The 21,317-nt window shown below is 53.7% G+C and overlaps 1 protein-coding gene across 1 annotated transcript in view; it reads left to right on the forward strand.

The window, feature by feature from the left end:
- Positions 1–20,556, forward strand: part of PADI3 (peptidyl arginine deiminase 3) — a 29,670-nt gene extending 9,114 nt beyond the window's left edge. Inside the window, exons 3-16 of the mRNA XM_082685558.1 lie at positions 1,186–1,258; positions 2,620–2,681; positions 3,660–3,777; positions 4,529–4,654; positions 6,330–6,508; positions 6,714–6,817; positions 6,925–7,036; positions 8,128–8,235; positions 9,419–9,570; positions 10,977–11,121; positions 11,229–11,331; positions 13,847–13,926; positions 16,801–16,926; positions 18,469–20,556. Of these exons, the coding sequence (XP_082541684.1) occupies positions 1,186–1,258; positions 2,620–2,681; positions 3,660–3,777; positions 4,529–4,654; positions 6,330–6,508; positions 6,714–6,817; positions 6,925–7,036; positions 8,128–8,235; positions 9,419–9,570; positions 10,977–11,121; positions 11,229–11,331; positions 13,847–13,926; positions 16,801–16,926; positions 18,469–18,702 (1,722 nt within the window). The 3' untranslated portion in view covers positions 18,703–20,556. The remainder of the gene's footprint in view (positions 1–1,185; positions 1,259–2,619; positions 2,682–3,659; positions 3,778–4,528; positions 4,655–6,329; positions 6,509–6,713; positions 6,818–6,924; positions 7,037–8,127; positions 8,236–9,418; positions 9,571–10,976; positions 11,122–11,228; positions 11,332–13,846; positions 13,927–16,800; positions 16,927–18,468) is intronic.
- The last annotated feature ends 761 nt before the right edge of the window (positions 20,557–21,317 follow it).

The following is a 21,317-nucleotide window of genomic DNA, read 5'->3' on the forward strand; positions in this document are numbered from 1 at the left end:
GTGAGGGGCCCCTCCTGGGTGCTCTGCCAAGCTGGGGGCCATGTGGATGCCAAAGACCAAAGGAACTGAGGAGGGTCAGAGTGTCCTGCCCCTCCCCTTCCCCCACCTTTGCCCTGGATCCAGGTAACTGTGTGCCTGAGACCACTGAGCCCCAACTCAGGCTTGACAGTTGGGGGTCAGTGATTGCAGGATTTCGGGGTTCCCAGCACTGAGGGGTGAATGGCCCCTGTAAGATCCTGAGCCTTCTGACAGAGCTGAGGGACCCCCATCAGGAGCTTCCGTGCAAACAGAGAGCAGTGGGTTGAAGGAGCTTTGACACGTGGGCCTGAAGCTGTGTTCTCATCAGTCATGGTCAAACCAGCCTTTAACAGCTATCGGGGCTTGCCGTGGCCAAGCACGGCGCCGAGCATGTCACCCACCATCCTTCTTTGATGGTCACAGCCTACAATCAACCCTCTGCGGTAGGGACTATTATTATCCCTACTTTACAGCAGGGGACATTGAGGCCCGGAGAGGGCTAGTGACTCTTCCCAGGATAGTCACAAGTGGTGGATCTGGAATCTGAGCCCAGAGCTCTGGAGCAGCTCACTTGATGCCACCTGCCCTCTATGAACAGTAGCAGGCATGTCTGGGGCCCTTCCTATGGGGTCAGTCCGGTACGTGCATTGTTTCTCAGCGGCACTATAATCCTCTGCGGGCAGCAGGGACCCATATGCTTGCTGTTCTGCAGATGAGGAAAACAGACAGCTCAGAAAGGTGAGGGACCTCAGCCAAGGTCAAAGAACCCAGAGGCGCTGGTCTCAAGACCAAACCTATCTGAATCCCCCAGATAAGAGAGGGTCCCTAAACCCTACACAGTCAGAGACCTCCTCAGTTTATGAGCAGCAAAACAGAGATCCAAAGGGGAGCAGGGGCTTGGCCAAGACACACGGTAGTCATTGGCAGCACAGGGGCCCGGGTCTCCAGGGAATCCCTCAAAAATGGTCCCATTTTACAGATGGGCCAAACAAGGCATGGAAAAATAAATGGCACAGAGACTAACAGAAGAGCTGGGTTGGTGAACTCAACTTCAGTGCACAGAGCTTCCTGAGACCCTCTCTCTGTCCTGCTAGACCCCAAGACCTGTCCTTTGGGATGGAAGATACTGGCTTCTGCCAGCTTGACTCTAAGCCCATTTCTCTACAGGTTCAGATTTCCTACCACTCCAGCCATGAGCCCCTGCCCCTGGCCTATGCGGTGCTCTACCTCACCTGTGTTGGTAAGTTGGGGCCCTGCAAGGGCCTGGGCCAAGGGTGGGGGGTGGCTGGGAATGTCAAGGAACAGGGGTCTTTTTACAAACATCAACTCATTTTATTTTAGAAATTCAAATAAGGGTATATTTTTTAAAATTCTAATGGGATAAAAGAGTATATATATGGAAAAGTAAGCTTCCCTTTCTCCCAAACTAAGACTTCCAGTTCCCCAAGCCCAGCATCCTTCCAGAGATCTTCTGTGCTTGTGCAGGTGGACACAGGCATGCCTCTACACTTCCTCCTTTTGGAAGCAAAGGGAGACATAGTCCAGGCCTGGACCTTGCTTTTCCACCTTAAGAGTTTTGTGCCAGTTGAACACAAATTGACACGTAAACTCTGTGCATAGTAACTCAGATTGATTAATACAATAAAGGAAAAGGTAGATAACATGAATGAACAGGTGGGGAATTTCAACAGAGAGATAAAAACTATAAGGTGTCAAATGGAAATGCTAGAACTAAAAATCATGGTAACAGATTTTTTTTAAAATGCTCCTGGTGGTAGACTTGACACAGCTGGAGAGAGGACCAGTGAACCTGAAGATAGGGCAATGATAAATTAGACTGTACTAAATTTTAAAACTTTTACACAACAGAAGACAAGCAAAAAGTCAAACTATGGGGGCGCCTAGGTGGCTCAGTGGATTGGGCCACTGCCTTCGGCTCAGGTCATGATCCCAGGGTCCTAGGATCGAGCCCCACATCGGGCTCTCTGTTTGGTGGGGAGCCTGCTTCCTCCTCTCTCTGCCTGCCTCTCTGCCTGCTTGTGATCTCTCTCTGTCAAATAAATAAATAAAATCTTAAAAAAAAAAGTCAAACTATGGTGCTGCCTGGGTGGCTCAGTCCACAGAGCACATGAATCTTGAACTCAGGGTTGTGAGTTCAAGCCACACCTTGGGCACAGAGCTTACATTAATCAAAAAGCGGGGCGGGGGAGTCTGATTATGGACTGCAAGAAGAAATTTGCAATGCATACAGCTGATTTGGTACACACAGATTATGGAGAACTCCAATCAATAGGAAAAAAACATAAACTAACAAAACAGGCAAAGACTATGAACAAACAATTCACAGAAGAGAAAGTCCCAGTGACCAGAACCTAAATAGAAAGATGCTTAATACTTAGCATTGCCAAAGATGTGGAATTGGGAGCTCCTGGATGGTGGGTGGGAGTTTGCATGGATACAAGCACCTGCAAAGCACTTAGCAATAAAGCTGAAAATGCTCTGTCTGCAGGAGGCATTGTTAGAGGCAAAATATGCATTATTGGACTTGTGCTGGACTCCTGGGAACCCCATAGTGACTCACGCTCTGTCTTCCCCTTACAGACATCGCTCTGGATTGTGACCTGAACTGTGAGGGCAGGCAGAATAGGAGCTTTGTGGACAAGGTAAGGTGACTCAACCTGGACCCAGAAAGGGGCATGGAGGTTAGCATTGACCTAGTCTGGGTTAGGAGGGGCAAGGCCATTACAAGTATCCCCCTGCCTCCTAGCTGGTGCCGAGGTCGGAAGAGCCAAATGGGAAGCAGGCATGGCTGGGGGTGTTCTTTCACCAGGAGAAAAATCATTACCAAGAATTATCAAGTATATACATGCCCAGGACTGGGCTACGCCTTGCTTTATGGGGAAAAGTCCTTCTGGAATGTCAGTCTAGCTCAGGGGTCAGCAAACTTTTTCTGTAAATGTAAGATAGTAAATATTTCAGGCATTGCAAAGTGTCTCTGTTGCAACTCTTCAATTCTGCCATTGTAGTGTGAAAGAGCTTTAGCCAATTCAATGGATGTGACTATTTCAATAAAACTTTATTTACAAAAACAGGCAGCGGGCCAGAGGTGGCCCCCGTCCTGGCATGCCAATCTTCTGATCTAGGAGAAAGGGGAACTCTGCCAAATATGAGGCTGTCAAAGAACTTTGGGCTGAACTGTTGTGGCACTCAACACATTGGGAGATCTTAGCAGAAGGTCCAGGTGGGCTGTGTGAACAAGGAAGACTTCCTTTGAAGTCCGCTTGAACTAGGCTCTAAAGCGATGCAAGAGGGAGGCGATTTCAGGTGGAGGGACGAGCGGGAGCCAAGGCCTGGAGCCGGGAACAGATCTGTAATCAGGAAGTTGGTGAGAAATAGGACATTGGCCCAAGCCACACTGCATTTGGCCATGAAAGACCTCTCTGTAGTTTGGAAATGCTGGTGTGGGCAGTCTGGAGCCACGGCTGCGTCTGGTGCAGGAAGTGCTTCCGTGAGCATGTACCTGTCCTCGCAGGGAGGGCAGGGAGGAGGAGACGGGGGTCAGGAGGCTGGCCAGCAGGTTGCCGGGCGGGGGCAGAGGACAGTTGTCAGCCCCATCACCAATTATGCTTTGCCATTGGCAGCGGGATTGGGTCTGGGGGCCCGGCGGGTATGGAGCCATCCTACTGGTGAACTGCGACAGGGACAATCTGAACTGTTATGACCAGGACAACCAAGACCAGCAGGTGCACTGCCTGCAAGGTAAGGGGGTGCCCCGGGTCACTGCTCAGCGACCCCGTAGGTCGCACTGGAGGGAGCACCGGGGGCCAGGGTTCCAGCTCCCAGACACCCTTTGATGTCGCTCAAAACCTGCCTCATGCAGGCAGCTAACCCCTCCCAGCCTGTCTGTGGTGGATCCAAAGCTTCCTATCCGCACCCCAAATCCAGCCTCTCCACCAGGCACCCCGGGCCTGCATTTCAGGATGCCCCACGTCCTAAGTCAGTCCCGCACTGCGCACAACAGCCCCGTGAGGAAGACCACAATAGTGGCCTGGGGAGCGGGCAGTCACAGTTTCTCTGGAATGTGGGCACATCTGTCCCTCATTTGAGACTGGGGAGCACTGAGGCTTGGGGAGGGAGGGGCCTGCCTGGTTTCAGCAGGGAGTGATGCTTGGACTGAGACCAGACTCTCAGCTGCGTGCCACCCAGGTGGCCTACCTACCGCAAGCTTCTCACCTGTCCCCGGGGTTAAGGGCAGGCCAATCTGCACTTCCCGTTGCTCTGGGCAGGTGAGGGAGCGGAGGCCCAGAGAGGATCGGACACATTCACGTGGCACACGCTTCAGATGTCCTCATGGTTTGCACTCTTGACAGTTTCTAGCATTTTCACAGGCTGGGCTCAGAGACCCAAGTCTTGGCACCCTCTGCCCCGGGAGGGGGGTGTGTGGTGGGCAGGAGGAGAAAACACGGAGTGTCAGGGCCCCATGGAGTTGCTGCCCCCTCTGGTTCCACAGACCTGGAAGACATGTCCGTCATGGTCCTGAGGACCCAAGGCCCTGCTGCCCTCTTCGATGACCACAGACTCATCCTCCACACTTCCAGCTATGATGCCAAGTGGGCACGGGTCTTCCACGCCTGCGGTGAGTTCATGCCCTTCCTCTGCCCCTGTGCCCACTGCCCAGGGGGGAGGTGTCTCAGTTTCCCCACCTTGGACTAGAGGGCAGGCTCTGCTCTGGCTTCCAGCCTGCCCTGGGGGGCAAGGAAACATGGTCAGATGGGGAAACTCTGAAACAGGTGGGCTGGCGTCCCCACACAGCCATGGCCCAGGGTTGTTTGATTGGATAAATTAAAATACATTCAGGGGCACCTGGGTGGCTCAGTCAGTTAAGCGCCTGCCCTTAGCTCAGGTCGTGATCTCAGGGTCCTGGGATCAAGCCCCAAGTCAGGCACCCTGCTTAGCGGGGAGTCTGCTTCTGCCTCTCCCTATGCCCCTCCCCCTCAAATAAATAAATAAAATCTTAAATAGACATATTTAAAAATATAATTTAAGCCTGTTTGGAAATTCTTATCAAAACTTTCAAACACTCAGAAAAGTGGAGGGAACAGTGATGATCCCTTGGACGTCAGTCACTCAGATTCAACAACTACCACTGTTCACTTCTCTTGCTTTCTCTGTATTGTAAAGCCACTCCCTGACACGATGGCTATTGTCCCTGCAGAATTTAGCATGCATCTCCCCCCAAAACCAATGACAATTGTTCTACAGAGCCACAGTATGAGCAAGGACATAGAATCCCTTTTAAAGATACAAATGCATACAAGTAATAAAATACTCGTTTTTGAAAAGCTCAAAGAAGGGGCGCCTGGGTGGTGCAGTGGGGTGGGCGTTGACTCTTGGTTTTGGCTCCAGTCATGACCTCAGTGTCCTGAGATCAAGCCCCACATCCGGCTCCATGTTCAGTGGGGAGCTTGCTTGTGATTTTCTCTCTCCCTCTGCTCTCTGCCCCTCCCCCCACTCACACACGTGGACTCTCTCTAAAATAAATCTTTTTAGAAAATTAAAAAAATTTTAAAAGACCAAACAAGATAGAAGCATATAAGGCAAAAAATGAGAGTTCCTCATCCCTACCCCTAAACCTGACTTTTGAAAATGCGTTCACTGTTAACGATTTGCTATTTGTTCTTCCTGACTTTTCTCCGTAGGCATCAAACGTGCATGCGTGTGTGTGCACGTGTGTGTGCATGTGTATGTGTGGTGGACATTCCTTTCTGAATGAACACAGCTCTGCCTCGGTCTTTTGCACAGCTGCGTGGTATTCTGGAGCACGGGCGTGCTGTCGCTCACCCACTGCCCTAAGCACAGGGCAGTTCTTGGTGTTCTGATTTGACCACAGCATAGGTTCCTCGAGGGCAGGGGTCTTGCTTACGGCTGTATCCTGAGCCTGGAACCTGGCCTCCTAGATGCACAGTAGGTGCTCAGTAAATACTTGTTCAATGACTAAACAGCGTGAATACCCTTATACATGTATTTGTAGCAAAGACACCTAGAAGTGGGATTGCTCATTAGGAGTAGAGGTTCCTTTGCGAGATGCTGCTGGGCTGTCCTCCAGAAGGTCTGAACAGGCGTCTTAGAAAGGAATGGCCTTTCCACTGGCTCGCCCACACTGCGGATCAAGCATCTTCTCTCCTTCGCGGATGGGAGGGCAGAGATGGGGGCTGCTCTCTGGCGTGTGAGGTTGGCCCAGCTCCTCCTGCGTCCCTCGTGCTCTGTGGGCCCACCTAGAGGTCACAGCCGTCCCTCCCGTCCCCTCCCAGGTCCTGAAGACTCGTGCGAGGCCTACCGGCATGTGCTGGGCCAGGACAAGGTGTCCTACGAGGTGGCCCGCTTCCACGGGGACGAGGAACGCTTCTTTGTGGAGGGCCTCTCGTTCCCCGACGCCAGGTTCATGGGCCTCCTCTCCTTCCACATCACCCTGTTAGATGACTCCAACGAGGTGAGGGCTGGCCGGGGCGGAGAGGGTGAGAGAGGGCTCCATCCCCGGGAGAGACGGGCACCAAGGGGTGTGGAGGACCCCAGACCTCTTGACCTCCCCAACCCGTGCTGCGGCCCCTCTGGAAAGGAGGAGATGCTAGAGGCATCAGCCAGGCCTCTGGACTCCAAGGTCAGTGCTCTTCCCCATCTGCCATCTTCTGCTGTAGGATTTCTCTGAGTCCCCGATCTTCACTGACACCGTGGTCTTCCGCGTAGCACCCTGGATTATGACGCCCAGCACCCTTCCGCCGCTGGAGGTGTACGTGTGCCGGTGAGTGTGGGATGTGGGTGAGTATGGGTGTCCTTCGGAGACTAGCGGCCCCTCCTGCCTCCACACCTGGCTCGGTCCTGAGCCGCGCTGCCCGGGCTCGTCCGCAGTGTGAGGAACAACACGTGTTTCGTGGATGCGGTGGCGGAGCTGGCCAGGAAGGCCGGCTGCAAGCTGACCATCTGCCCACAGGACGAGAATCGCAATGACCGCTGGATCCAGGTACCGGGGCTGCTGGGCAGTGTCCAGCTAGGACGCCATCGGAGGGAGAGGACGACTGTGGAGGGAGAGGCTGGCCCAGCCTAACTGGGGGTGGGGCTGGGGGGTGGGGCTGCTTGTGGATATCTAGAAGGACCTGGGAGCTGTGACTGTCCTCCCCAGAGCACTCCTTTTTCTTACTATAGACCTAGAGCTCCCTCCCTCTCCCTAGAACTTTCTAGAGACCCAGGCACACACGGGCACTGGATTGAACCTGCATTCACCCACAGGATCTGGGCTAGGCACGGGGCTGGCCCTGAATGAGATGGTGGAGGTGTGGGACACAATCCCTACCCTCAGCGCCCGGCCCTATGGCTCCCCATGGAAGGCGACTTTGTCCTCCAAGGGACATTTAGCAGTATCTGGAGAAATGGCTGTCACCCTGACGATGCTACTGGCTTCCAGTGGGTAGAGCTCGGGGCTGCTGCTGTGTGTCCTACAGTGAATGCACAGGGTAGCCCCACAGCAAAGAATTGTCTGGCCCCAAGGACCATGAATGCTAAGGCTGAGAAGCCCTAGTGTGGTGAACTATTGCAACAACCCCCCTCCCCCTGCCCCTGCAATTGAAAATGTCGTAGGGGTGCTGAGCCATCCTTGCCTCCCGGACCAGAGAGGTCAGGATGAAGCTGGGCTAGATGTTGAGAGATCTGAGAAGGAGGCAGACCTATACCTCCTTTGGTCCCCTCAGCCCTGCCCTTGACCAGGTGTGGAGGCCAGAGGTGCCGGCTGATGTCTAGAGATTTGTTTGTCCAACTCAGGCCACCCCGAGCCCCTCTCTGTGGCCACTCTCCCTGATCCGGCATGGGGACACCCCACAGTGTCACATCCACATTCTAGTTACTCCCCGCCTGTCTTGCTGTGTGACCAGAGGTGAGAGCACACCGTCTCTGAGCCTCCAGCCCCTCCTCCAGCCAGCAGGTGTCAAGAACCCCTGTGTTCTTCAGCCCAAAGGGCAAAGCTGGCCTGAAACAAAGAACCTGCAAGAACAGTCCTCCCCAAAGGGCTCAGTCCCAAAGGAGGCTTCCTTGTCCACGGGGTGCCTCTCTCGTTTGCAGGACGAGATGGAGCTGGGCTATGTTCAGGCGCCACACAAGACCTTCCCGGTGGTCTTTGACTCCCCCAGAAACGGGGAGCTGCAGGACTTCCCTTACAAAAGAATCCTGGTGAGTGGTCGGGGGCCGCAGGCTACAGCCTGGCTCGGAGGGCAGAGGAATGTTTTCCAAAGCCCCACGGGGGTGTAGACTCTAGGGCGCGGTAGTGGGGACCATGTTCTTTAGGGACAGGAGCGACCAGATAAAATACAGGAGATGCCTAGTTACCTTCAAATTTCAGGTCAGCGATGAGGAACTTTTGGTATGAGTATGTTCCCAACCGTGCAAGGGACATAGCTATACTAAAAATATCCTCGTGCTTTATCCGAAATTCAAATGTAAGTGGGCATCCTATACTTTTTATTTACCGAATTTGGTAGCCCTAGGTAAGGGCGGGGTGAGGCCGGGCTGCTGCTAAGAACTCAGGCTTCCGGGGGCGGAACAACCAGGCTCTGTTACTCAGATGCTGTGTGGCCTGGCGTGAGTCACCTCCCCTCTCTGAGCCGCGGTTTCTTCATCAGCAAAAATGATGTGATAGCCCTGGCCTCACAGGTGTTTCTGAGGCTTCTCTGTCCTCGGCAGAGGGAGCACACAGTGCTGTTAGCTGAGATTAACACTGGTAATAAGAACTACTGTGAAGATGGTCCTCAAGGACCAGGACCTCCTAGAAGAGAGAGGGGAGACTCCCTTGACGCTGGAGAGACCATGAGACCCTTCCAACCCCTGCTGGATCACAGAGGTGGTGGTAGAAGCTCTTGCCTGGGCCTCAGTGTTGTTTGAGTTGCTTCTAAGAGATGGTCCTGGGGAGCTCTCCCATTTTTCTGACTTGAAAGACTGAGGGTCCATCCTCAGCCACTTGGCCCCCAGGAACAGGCTGCTCTAGAACAGCCAGGTACTTGCCCTTGGGCTGCACTTGGCAGGAAGTCTGCTCAGAGGGAAAGGGGCAGGGGCCATAGCCTCAGGCTCCATGTCTAATGGGGAGTATAGGCAACTGCAGCCCTATCCACGGTCTCCCTGTGACCACGGAGATAACGTGCTTTCATGTGGCAGCAGGCCCAGAGTGCCTGTGTGTTTCACAACTTTAGCCCCATGCATGCGTGAAATACTGAATAGGTCAGATCCCTGTCCTTGACTCAGTATGTCCATGATGGACAGACACCCCTGCCCCATCCTGAAGGAGCTCAGAGCCCAGCAAGTTGGCTCAAGCTCTTTCTGGTGACCCCCACCCCTAGCCTGACTCAGTTTCCCCTGCCAGGGTCCAGATTTCGGCTATGTGACTCGGGAACCACTAGACAGCGCTGTGAGTGGCCTGGACTCCTTCGGGAACCTGGAGGTCAGCCCCCCAGTGGTGGCCAATGGGAAAGAGTACCCCTTGGGGAGGATCCTCATCGGGGGCAACCTGCCTGGGTGAGAGAGGGGCAAGGAGAGGTGTTCCTTCGGTGGAGGGTGGTGATGGTGGCAGGGGTGGTGGGGGTGAGGGATCATTCCACTCCTGGGAGAGAACCCACGAGGAGTGATAAATTCCTACTTCTAGATGAGGTAGGGGAAGCAGTGGGCTGATGACCGGACACTGTCCATTGACCTTGGTGAATTTTGCGAAGGCCACGGTGAGCAGAGACCTAAGAGATAATTCAGTCCAGCCTTTTCATTTCACAAGTGAGCCCAGAGAGGGTGAAGTGGCCTGGTACAGGTCACACGGAATCCAAAGTTGTGACTAAACTTAGGTCTTCTGTTTCCAAAAAGAAATGATATTGCTAATAACAGTCTATTAATTAATAGTTCCAGAAGAAAAAGCTTCAAGTCTCAGAGCAATTACATTTCAAGAGCTTATTCATACTATAATGTAAATGACTACCATCAGATATTTTCCTGAGAACAGGAGAAGGAAGGTATAGGACATGAAAAATGAGATGTCATAATACACACACACACACACACACACACACACACACTTATACACACAGAATAATAGACTATTTGTTGTTCAACATGTGACACAGAGATACTGATGCAAAAGAAAAGGAATTATATGGTGATGGTTTTTTGTTGTGGAATAGACCAGGGCATTGAGGCATCCAAATTCAACAAAGTAGTTAGAACAAACTCGCAGTCAAATAAAGGTGAATCTAGAGGCTTTGGAGGGGATTCACTGCCCTCAACATGTGATCCCACAGAAAGAGGAAGTTCAAGGTGTCTGGGTGACTCAGTCAGTTAAATATCCAACTCTTGATCTCAGCTCAGGTCTTAATCTCAGGGTCCTGAGTTCAAGCCCTACCTTGGGCTCCAACAGGATGTGGATCCTGTTTTTAAAAAGACAAAAAAGAAAGAGGAAATTTGGGCCGTGCCATTAGATACTTATGTGGAAGTCCAAAGAAGAATGGGGGTTAAGTTCACGAGCATAAAATGCTGGGGCTCTGTGTTCCTTGGGGTGATCTTGTCCATCTCTCTCTCCACTGATGAACAGAAGGTGAGGCCACAGCAAGAGAGACACAAGTTAAACTCCCAGAAGAGCCGCCTGGCCCCAGGGGATGGGATAAGGTGGTGAATGTCTCTGGGAGCCAGTGAAGATGGGTCGGAGGGCGGCTCTGAGCGTTTGCTGGGATGGCAAGACCTGGGGGTCACCGACTGGGTGGGGTCGAGCTGTCCTGCCTCCAACTGTTCAAGAGCTCAGCTTGGGCAGAATTTAAAGGACACAGTGCATGTTTTTTGTTAAAAAAAAAAAAATTGGATATTGTAGAAACTCAAACTTTGTTATTCCTTTTCTGCACAGACATTTTTAAGCTAAGCCATGTTTTTGACCCCTCGGGCCCCAGGTCTAGCGGCCGCCGGGTCACCCAGGTGGTGCGGGACTTCCTCTATGCGCAGCGGGTGCAGCCCCCCGTGGAGCTCTTTGTGGACTGGTTGGCCGTGGGCCATGTAGATGAGTTTCTGAGCTTCGTCCCTGCCCCTGATGAAAAGGTAAGGATGGCGTGACCTGCCTGTCCCTGGTGTCTGGGTCAGAGGATGAGCTCCAGGGGGCCGGGCTCAGGCCGGGGAACTCAGGCGGTTCTGTCCTCTCCACACAGGGCTTCCGGATGCTCCTGGCCAGCCCTAGCGCCTGCTTCAAGCTCTTCCAGGAAAAGCAGAAGTGGGGCCATGGCAGGGCCCTCCTGTTCCAAGGGGTTGTTGGTGGGTACCCACACTGTGTCCCTCATCCCAGGCTTCCTGCCCACCCCCATCTAAAGCAGAACACATCATGACTTGAGAGAGAGATGGCCAAGTCTATCCAGCGGGGTGGTCCCCGCAAAGAGCCTCACTGTTGCTGTATGCCTTGTCCCCACCGGCCCCTGCTGCCTGCAACTAGGGGCAGGGACATGACGAGCCGCATGGGCCTGTGACCTGTCGTCATCGGACCACGCCCTCACCTTAGAAGGTCTGATGCTCGGCCATCACTGTCTTTTTTTTTTTTTTTTTTTTTTTCTGCCATCACTGTCTTGAAGTTCTTAACCATCTGGGCTTCGTGAGTGACACCTCTTGCTGCCTCCCAGGGGTGAGATCCCTTCTGTACCCCCCGAATCCCTGAAGCCTCAGCCATGGGCAGTGGGAGCTGGTGGGGCCTCCCCTTCTCAAACTCCTCCCCACTGCGGTGGTGGTTGTAGCAGGAGCCCGGGCTTGGGGAGGCCTGGGTACATGGGCCCCTTGGCATCCCCAGGGGTTGGGGGGGTGTGTCCTGGCATTAACTGTCCCTGTCGTGGACTGGCAGTGCCCCAGGTCATGGGGTGGGCACCTCGCAAGGGTTGAGCCTCTTGCCCACCCCTGAGCAAGGGAGCTAGCACACCCCTGTGCGGATTCTGCCTGTTTACCGTGGCTTGGGATGGCAGGCCTGGGGGAAGGGGAGACATCTGGCCTGATGTGGGTCCTGTGGCTCATGGGCTGGGATGCCGGGCAGCTGGTGGGCTGTGCACACGTGCCAAGTTTCAGCTGGGGCTCCCAGTCCTGCGGGGGTCTGTGTTCACCAAGTGGGTGTCCTGTGACCAAGGGAGCATGACATCCAAGAGCAAGTAAAACACCAACATGACAGGGCGGGAGAGAAACCCTGGAGGAAAGAAAAGTCCTTTTATTTGTGTATGTTTATTGAAACTTTTTTTTTTCCTGTTCTTTGAACAATGGGTCCCACATTCCCATTATGCTTGGAAAGAATTCTGAGAGCCATCGCTGGCTGGGGCTGGGGGTGCCTGCTTGCTGGGATCGCCCTATCCCCACCAAAAGTGTGTGAATCAGAGAGGACTGGTCCTCTCCGACAGGGACCCTGGCGGTCTCAGGGCAAAAACCTTTGGCTGGGGGAACTATAGCTTTTTTGGCCTCATGGGAGATAAATAATGTCTTGGACCAAACCTCCAAGGGAAAAGATTGTGTAGAATTTAGAAGCTCTCAGTAGAACTTTGCAGTTCCTTTCTCTCCGGTTACGATCCTCAACCCATTCCCAAGGCTACCCTGGAACCCCAGGTGTAAAGTGGAAGAAACACAGTCTTCCCAGCCCCTTTGTTCCCATAAGGATCATGGCTAAATGCCTTTGGGTCCAGAGCAAACCTGAAAAAGCCTCAAATCCAGGTGTTACAGATCGGGTGGAGGGAAAGCGATCATCACCTTTCCTGGAAGGACCACGTCCTCCGTGAACAAGACCCAGGAACAGGCTGAGGGGTTTCCCAGCCGTTCAGATGGGAAGGAGAATGTGGGAATTCATGGCCACCAGGCCACATGAAGCCACTGTGCCCCAGGACACTAGCATCTCACTGGCCACACTGTGTGCCAGACCTCACTTACTATCCCCTCCTCCTGCAGACCCAAGAGCACAGGGAAGTCAAGGGAGTCACTGGCCCAAAGGGCTCAGCAAGCATGCAATGGAGCTGGCGGACCCCAGCTGGGTCGGAGGGGATGCCGAGCCTGCAGACGGGCACATGGGTCCAGGGGGGGTCTGTCTTTCCCCTTGGTCAAGGTTCGCTGCCTTTTGTGAGCACTGGGCTGGGGTTTGAATCACAAGCCCCCTGTTTCCTAGCTGTAAGCTCCTGGGTGAGTCTTTTTGCTTCCTTGACCTGAAGGTGCCCATCTGTAAAGAAGGTGACGATGCACACCTTGTGGGGTTACAGGGAAGCTAAATGAGGTATTGAATGTGGAGAACCGAATCCAGGGCCTGCCCCTGGTAAGAGCTCACTGGCAGCTGTGAGGATTGTGAGCCTAACCTCCCCTTCCCCGCCCAGCCCATCATGGAGACTCCAAGGAGACTCTTGGCCATGAGTTCCCCTCGTGGAGGGCAGGTACAGGGTCCATCAGGGCTGATGGACAGGTGGATGGCCCAGCCCCACTACCAAGGCCAGCGGCAAAGAAGAGGGATCGGCACCCAGTGCCCTAGAAGGGGCGGACATTTCCGGTGAAAGGCATCTCCACTCCCGGCATACTCAAATAGAGCTCTAAGTTCCGTGGCACTCAGCTACCTGTCCACCCCTCCCACCCCCAGGCTTGTGCCATGGCCAGGCCGAGCTCTGCTGGGTGGTGTCTACCCCATGTCCAGAAAGGCCAGAGAGCTACTGACTCGCAAGACCAGTAGCTGTGAACTTGACCTCTGCCTGGCTGCCTCCCAGAGCCAGTGATCCTCAACTCTGGCATCGTTCCTGCTCCTCCTCTAACATCTCTCTCTCCCTCTCAGGGGATAAGCCGGTCAACACCGTCTCCATCAACCAGGTCCTCTCCAACGCAAACCTCATCAGCTTCAATAAGTTCGTGCAGGTACAGGGCTGTGAGGAGACGGTGGGCATGGCTAGGGGACAGCAAAGGGGACAGAGTCCGAGGCTCAGGGTCCGTGAAAGCCCAAGCTGGAACTGGCCCAGGCAGAGGGGCTCCAACCCCTCCTCTGATCCAAGAGAAATGGGGGGCAAGCCATGTGCATGTGAGGAGGACACGCATCCAGGCAGAGGGAAGGGCACAGACGATAGCCCTGAGGTAGAACTAAGGGGCGTGGGATATTTGAGGATGAGCCAGGGGGTTCTGGGGAGATGAGGGGAGGCTGGGTCATCGAACAATGGAGGGTATCGCAAGGTCGTTGACATTTGAGGCCACTAGGGCATTTGGGCAGAGGAGGGCCCTGATGGCATTTATGCTTTGAAAGGATCACTCTGTGGCTGTGTTGAGAATATATCAATATTTCATAGCAGGGGGTGGGGGTAGTGACATTAGGTCCCAGCAAGAAACACGAGGGACCTCAAGCCGGAAAACTGGAATAGTTTAATCAGGGAATATTTATTTATTTATTTAAAGATTGTATTTACTTATTTGACACAGAGAGGGAGAGAGATCACAAGTAGGCAGAGAGAGAGCGGGGGAAGCAGGCCCCCTGCCGAGCAGAGAGCCCGATGCAGGGCTTGATCCCAGGACCCTGAGATCATGACTCAAGCCGAAGGCAGAGGCTTAATCCACTGAGCCACCTGGGTGACCTGTTAAAGATTTTATTTATTTGAGAGAGAGAGAGAGAGAGAATGAGCACGAGAAGGGGGAACGTTAGAGGGAAAAGCAGACTCCCTGCTGATCAGGGAGGCAGATGCGGGACTCAATCCCAGGACTCCAGGATCATGACCTGAGCTGAAGGCGGTTGCCCAGCCAACTGAGCCACCCAGGCGTCCCATAATCAGGGAATATTTATAAAGGTGCAGGCAGAATCCGAGGAAATCAACAGGAGATTGTGTAATACCCCCCGGTTAGAAAGAGGGGAGCTGTCACTACCTCTAGACCTGATGGCATTAGGGAGGGAACATGCTGCTGGAACCTGGAGAGGTCACCATGAGAAGAGGGCTTGCAGATAGGAGCTGTGACTTTCCTGGCCAGCCCACAGTGACTTGGCTGTGAAGGAGCTTCAAGAACAAATATCCCAGCAGCATTCTGCCACCCACCCCCCGCCTCCTATCAGTGCCCCATCGGCAGCATCTAGCCAGAAGGCAGTGGGCACAGAGCCCCCCATTCCAAGCACTAGGCTTCCAAGCCACAGAGCAGAGGAGAAGGCCATACCGAAGGTCCAGAAGGGCAAACAGAATACCCAGCAAGCTGTCATCTAAGAAGGAAATGCCAAGACAGAGTTAAGCATTCAGGAATCCTGTTAGGGACAGTGCCTGCGAACCAAGGACAAGGAAACCTGTCCTGAGGGGAAGGCATTTTCACAGTGGAGCCTTAGGAGGTCAAGGGTAAACTCCGGCTGTCATGGGGAGCCAATGAAAGTTCTTGATCAGGAGGGACAACACCTTCCAGCTAAGGTGAGGGGATTAAGCCTGTGGGTACTGGGCCCCGGCAAGCTGGGTTCAAATCCCAGCCCTACCACCCACTAGGTATGTGACCTTGAGGGAGACGCTTGGCCTCCCTCTGGCTCAGTGTCTCCCTCTATAAAGTGGAGAAGATTAAAGGAGTCAGCGCGTGTAAACGCTTGAGATGAGTGAAAGTTAAAGGCACCTGAACCCATGCCTTACTTCACTCCAGGGAAACTGAAGCCCAGGAGAGAAGGGGCTAGAAGGCAGGGCTCCAGACTCCCCCAGTTCAGTGCTCATGCCCCATCAGGGAAGCTGTTAGGAAGAGGAAGGGAGCTGGAGGGAGCTGGGAGACCAGACCTTCTGTGGGTGAGGGGGTAGGAAGCCTGAGGGAAGCATCCTGTAGGGCCATGCAGTCTCAGACAGGTTCAGCAAGGCGGGGCCCTGGTGGGGGGCGGTCCACAAGCCAAGATGGCTATGGGTCTGCCTTATTACCCTTGTTGCACTCAGCATTGGCCATTAACAGCTGGTGGGAGGTGTGGCCGTGGGATTTCAGAGCTGGAGCCAGGCAGTGAGGCTCTTGGTCAAGTCTAACCCACCCCCCAGCTGGAGGTCCACGAGGAACAGAATGAGGGCTGCCACAGGGCATGGAAGTGGAAGAAGCAGGGTGACTGGTTCAGGCTGGGTGGGGGATGGCTGTCCACCAGATGGGAGCAGTGGAGGTGGTGGAAAGAGGTCAGACTGCGGGTATATTTTAGAGGTAGAGCCCCCGGCACTTGCTGAAGATGGGTGTGAGGTAAGGGGGAAGGAGGCAGTGGAGGGATAGCAAGGCTTTCGGCTCACGCAGCTGGCTGCCTTGATGGAGCTGAAGGACACTGGCGGGGGGAGGGGTGACGTGTGTAGAAATGAAGAGTGCGTCTTTGGACATGTTTTATCTAATGTGCCAATTAGCCATCCACTGAAGGTGCCCAGTGGTGGCTGTATGTGCAAATCTGAGATCAGGAAAGAGGGTGGGCTCTCTATGCAGTTAGGAAGTAGAAATGTGGGAATTGTCTGTGTGTAGATGATGTCTTAAACCATAAGACTGAAGGATCTGAAGAAGGCAAGAGGGCTAAAGATGGAACATTCTGGAACACTCACAAAAAGAGAATGCTGTGGAACACTCTGGAACTAGCCCAGCTGGTAGGACAGGGCTGTGAGAAGTGGGACCCAGAATAGGTGTATTTTGACAAAGGGACACAGAGGTAAGGTTTGTGTGGAAAGTTTAGCCCATGGGTATATGGGCAGCCTGTCTCCTTAACCAGACAGGACCTCTTGGGTCCGCGCAAAACTCTCTGATAAGGTCTCTCCAACTCTACCCACCCCCCCCTAGAGCTGCATCGACTGGAACCGGGAGGTACTGAAGCGGGAGCTGGGCCTGACAGAACGGGACATCATCGACATCCCCCAGCTCTTCAAGACTGAGAGGAGAAAGGCGGTGGCCTTCTTCCCTGACTTGGTGAGGCCACCGTTCGTGAGTTAAACCTGTTTCATCAAGTTAGGCTCCAAGCTTTTGCTCCCCAGAAGAGCAAGATGTTTGGTCACTGCCATGTGTGGGATTGTGGTGGCTGGTGGGGGTGGCAAAGAGAATCAGGGGTCCCAGGATGGCCAGCAGATGGGTGTCTAGTTGGCTGACTGTCCTGGCCACTACAGAAGGCTCACTGGCCAAGCCCCTTGCTCAAGGACCATCAGGCAACGGCCCTTCCCTTCACCCAGGGACCCACTTGATATTCGTGGAGGGAATCAATGGTCGCATGAGGTTACGTATGCATAGCACTCAGTATCAGCTGGGAGCTCAGACACTCCCTGTGTCCCCTCTGTCCCAGTGCATAGCTGTTCCCCCAACCCCCAGATATTTAGGATACACTGTCAGAGAAAGGATTAAGGTTGCTCCCTGCTTTCAGGGAGTTTCCAGTCTAATCTACTGCTGGGAAACTCTCCTCACCCCCCTTAAGCGTGTGTCCCACTCAAGGATATCTTTTGTATAATGTCCTGTGCCAGTTGAGAGGTGGGACAAAGCAATTCCAGCCTGAGAGGAAGGCCTGGAGCTCCAAGAAGGCTTCTTGGGGGAAATGACCTTTGGTTGAGGCCGGAGGGCTTTGCCTCTGGAACACCTGGACTGCTGGGGCCCCACCCCATGGGTTCTGATTCAGCAGGGGGCGCTGAGGCTGCTCTCCCAGGACCACACTTCCAGTAGCACTGCTACAGATGACCCAACAGTCCACCCCCTCCCTCCTTTCCCCTCCTCCAGCCCCCCTTCACCTCCACCCCACAGAGGAACTCAACTCACCCACCATCAGAGCCTTACAGGGAGCCTGTCCACACCACCATTGCTTCATCCCCCCTTTCTCTTCCCCTTTCTGGCTAACCTTATGCCCACCTCCATTTCCCCATTTGCAAAACTCGGTTTCCCCTCCTTTTATCAATCCCCTTCCTTCCTGCATGTTTAAGGCGGATCTGCATTTACGTAAATGCCTCCAGCCTTTGCAGGAAACAGGGCCACCCGAGCCAGCCTTAGCCGGAGCAGGAGGTTTAGTGTAGCATCGCCACAGAGACACAAGACACGGGCAACGATCCACTGGACCGACCCACTTTGTCAACTTCAAATACCGCAGAGAGAGAGAGAGAGAGAGAGAGAGAGAGAGAGAGAGAATCTGATTGGTCCAGCGTGGGTCAGATGTCTGCCCTGGTCCAATCAGCTACAACCTAGGAAGTTGCGATTCTGCCCCACAAACATGGCAGCCACCGTAGTCCGCCCGTAAGGAGGGATGTCCCCGCGGAAATGAGCTGTCCCTGGGAGCTCTGTGGTTGTTCCCGTGGGATGGCACATCTGGCTAGAGTCTCAGCAGCCCAGGTGCCTCTCCCACTGCATGCAAGGATAAGGAGCTCTTCTCAGGGCTGCGCGCAAGGCAGGTGCCAGGTCCCGCCAGGTGTGGTGCAGGTGTCGAGGCGGAGCTGATAACAAAGTGCTACCCCTGAGCTGGGACCCCGCTCTTTGCAGGTGAACATGCTGGTGCTGGGCAAGCACCTGGGCATCCCCAAGCCCTTCGGACCCATCATCAACGGCCGCTGCTGCCTGGAGGAGAAGGTGCGCGCCCTGCTCGAGCCGCTGGGCCTGCACTGCACCTTCATCGACGACTTCACCCCGTACCACATGCTGCACGGGGAGGTCCACTGCGGCACCAACGTGCGCCGGCAGCCCTTCTCCTTCAAGTGGTGGAACATGGTGCCCTGAGCCCGTCCCCCGCACCCCTATCCTCTGCCCCTGGGACAGGACATCAGCCGGCCCTGAACAATAAGCATCAAGAGACCCCAGCGTTCCAGATAGCACCCCGAGGGTGACTGTTTCTCTCAGAAGCCTTTTCCCTTGAAGTGTTCACTCTTCACCACTGGCAGCCCATTTGGTTCTCAGACTTGATTCTTGCTGGCCTCCCAAGAAGAAAGCCCTCACTTCTTGTGGCCTCTCATGAGGATCGATATGACCCATGGAGATTCCTCCAAGCCTCCTCTTCCCCATCCCCAAATCCTCTGTTTGGGTTCAAATTTACTTTGGGGTCTAGAAATATCCATGTGTATGATTTGCCCTCTTGTCCTGTGTGTCCTAATGGAGGAAGGACCCACAATTCTGCTTGGGTCCAATTGCCTCTCACTCTGCAGGGGAACAGCCTTAAAGTCAGATCCCTCCACCCAGAAGAGATTCTACCCATAGCTTCCACAAAGGGAAGGAGGTGGGGTCCGTGTAGATCAAAGTTGGATCACCAGTCTATCTGTCAAGCTTCTGAACAGATGCTGAGCTCTCTACCCCACCCAGTGCCCAGCAGGAGCTTTCGCACAGTTGGTCCTTTCTAGATGTGTGTTGAAGGAATGACTTGGCCCTTAGCCTTATAAATGCCCCATCATCTGACATTCAGAAATCTGGCTTTGTCCAAAAACCTCCAGGAATTTCCTGGAGATGAAACTATGTGGGAAATTCTTGGATTTTAAGAAGGCTATGGGTGCAAAGGGGAGAGATGTCCTTCATAACGCATAAGATGCTTCCCTGGCCCCAGACCGCTCTCTGCAGGAAGGGAGAATCAGTACTAGGCTTTGTGTTGCCCTCTGGTCAACCATTGCATGTCCTGCTGTGCCTCAGGAGAGGGGGCTCAGATGGGCAGATCTACTGAGACAGCTCACAGTGGGCCAGCTCTGGGAATGACCTATCTTGAGGGCCAGGGGAGGGGGCGAGGGGTGGGAGGGTTCCTCCAGATGTGTGCCAGTTCCATATGTGTTCTGTATGGATCTAGCTGGGTTTCTATCACTGGCTAATAAAGCTACAGCAACATGAATGGTTTGGGTCTACTTCTGGCCCTTCTTTGGGATTAGAACGTAATAGAATGGAGAGATTGTAGCTGAGGCATAGGCTTGCCTGCCTGTGAAGAATTGGGGGAGACAGGTCTATGTTTTGGTAAGATGGGGAGGTGGTTCCGCATTGACCACAGGAAGAGTGAGGGCTGCTGTGGACAGTTACAGTGATTTAGCCACATGCATGCAAGCCTGGGGGTCAAGGGCCAGACCTCCAGGGCCAAGTGAGCGTGGCGGGGGGAGGGTCTGAGCTGTGGCAGGAAGGTTGCATCATGAGTGTGGCAATGGGGGAAGCCGGGGTGCATGGAGCATGGGGCGCCTGCTGTGTATGCGTCTCAGCATCCTCCTTCCTGCCCATGGGAGGCCACGGGTGCCCCAGAAAAGGCCAGGTGGGCTTTGCTTCAGAGCCTCGGGAAATCACGCCCCCTGCTCAGTGTCCATCTGACCCCCTACCAGGGTGCAAAACAGAAGCACACTCAGGCTGGCTCCGGGACTGGGCTGCTTCCCAGTGGTTAGATAAGGTGCTACAGCCTCTCCCCCAAACCTCTTCCTCACCATGATTTACTTAGATTCTCTGGACCAAAACAAACTGAGTGCTGCTGGAGGGGTGGGGAAGGGATAGGGTGGCTGGGTGATGGACACTGGGGAGGGTGTGTGCTATGGTGAGCGCTGGGAATTGTGTAAGACTGATGATTCACAGACCTATACACCGGAAACAAATACATTATATGTTAATAGAAAAAATAAATAAGTAAATAATGAATAAAGTTTGCCGAAAGTTAAAAAAAAAAAAAAGTTTCTCTGGACCGGACTCCCAGTACCCCTATGTGGCCAGATGTTACCAGAATAAGCCCACCTCCAAGGGAAGCTGGTCCAAATACCGATGCTGAGAAAATCCTTTTTTTTTTTTTTGAAAGGGTTTGCAGTGGGGAATGTGACTTTCTAGAAGTCAAGTGCTGAAAAATCAAGAGAACTAGGATGAGTTTGCAAGCAGGCTTTTCTCCCCTGCCCCGCCCATGCCTTCCCAACAGAACCCCAGAACCCAACAGAAAGCCCTGGAAACTTCTTGCTTCTCCCGTTCACCTCCCATGCTTTCGGCTGGTGTGGGTGGTACCACTGAGTAGCCCCGGGCACCTGACCCCCATGCAGAGAGGAAGCAAGACAAGCTCTCGTTTGGGCCGCCACCCACGGCACTCACCTGTCCACCCAGGGAAAGATAGAGCTGCTCTATCTGTTGTGCACTACTGCTGTCCCGAGTCACCAGAAACGTAGTGGCTTAAAACAACACAGATTTATTATCTTAGTCTGGAGATCTGAGGTGTGAAATGGGTCTCACTAGGCTAACATCAAGGTATCAACAGAATTATTTCTTCTAAAGGCATTAGGGGAGCATCTGTTCTCTTGTCTTTCCAGCTTCTAGAAGCCGCCCGCATTTCTTGGCCTGTAACATCTTCTTCCTCCATCTTCAGAGCCAGTGATGTGGGCTCTCCGGCTGTTTCTCTGATTCCT

This window comes from Mustela nivalis (assembly GCF_964662115.1).
Source record: "Mustela nivalis genome assembly, chromosome: 10".
In the NCBI taxonomy this organism is placed as follows: domain Eukaryota; kingdom Metazoa; phylum Chordata; class Mammalia; order Carnivora; family Mustelidae; genus Mustela; species Mustela nivalis.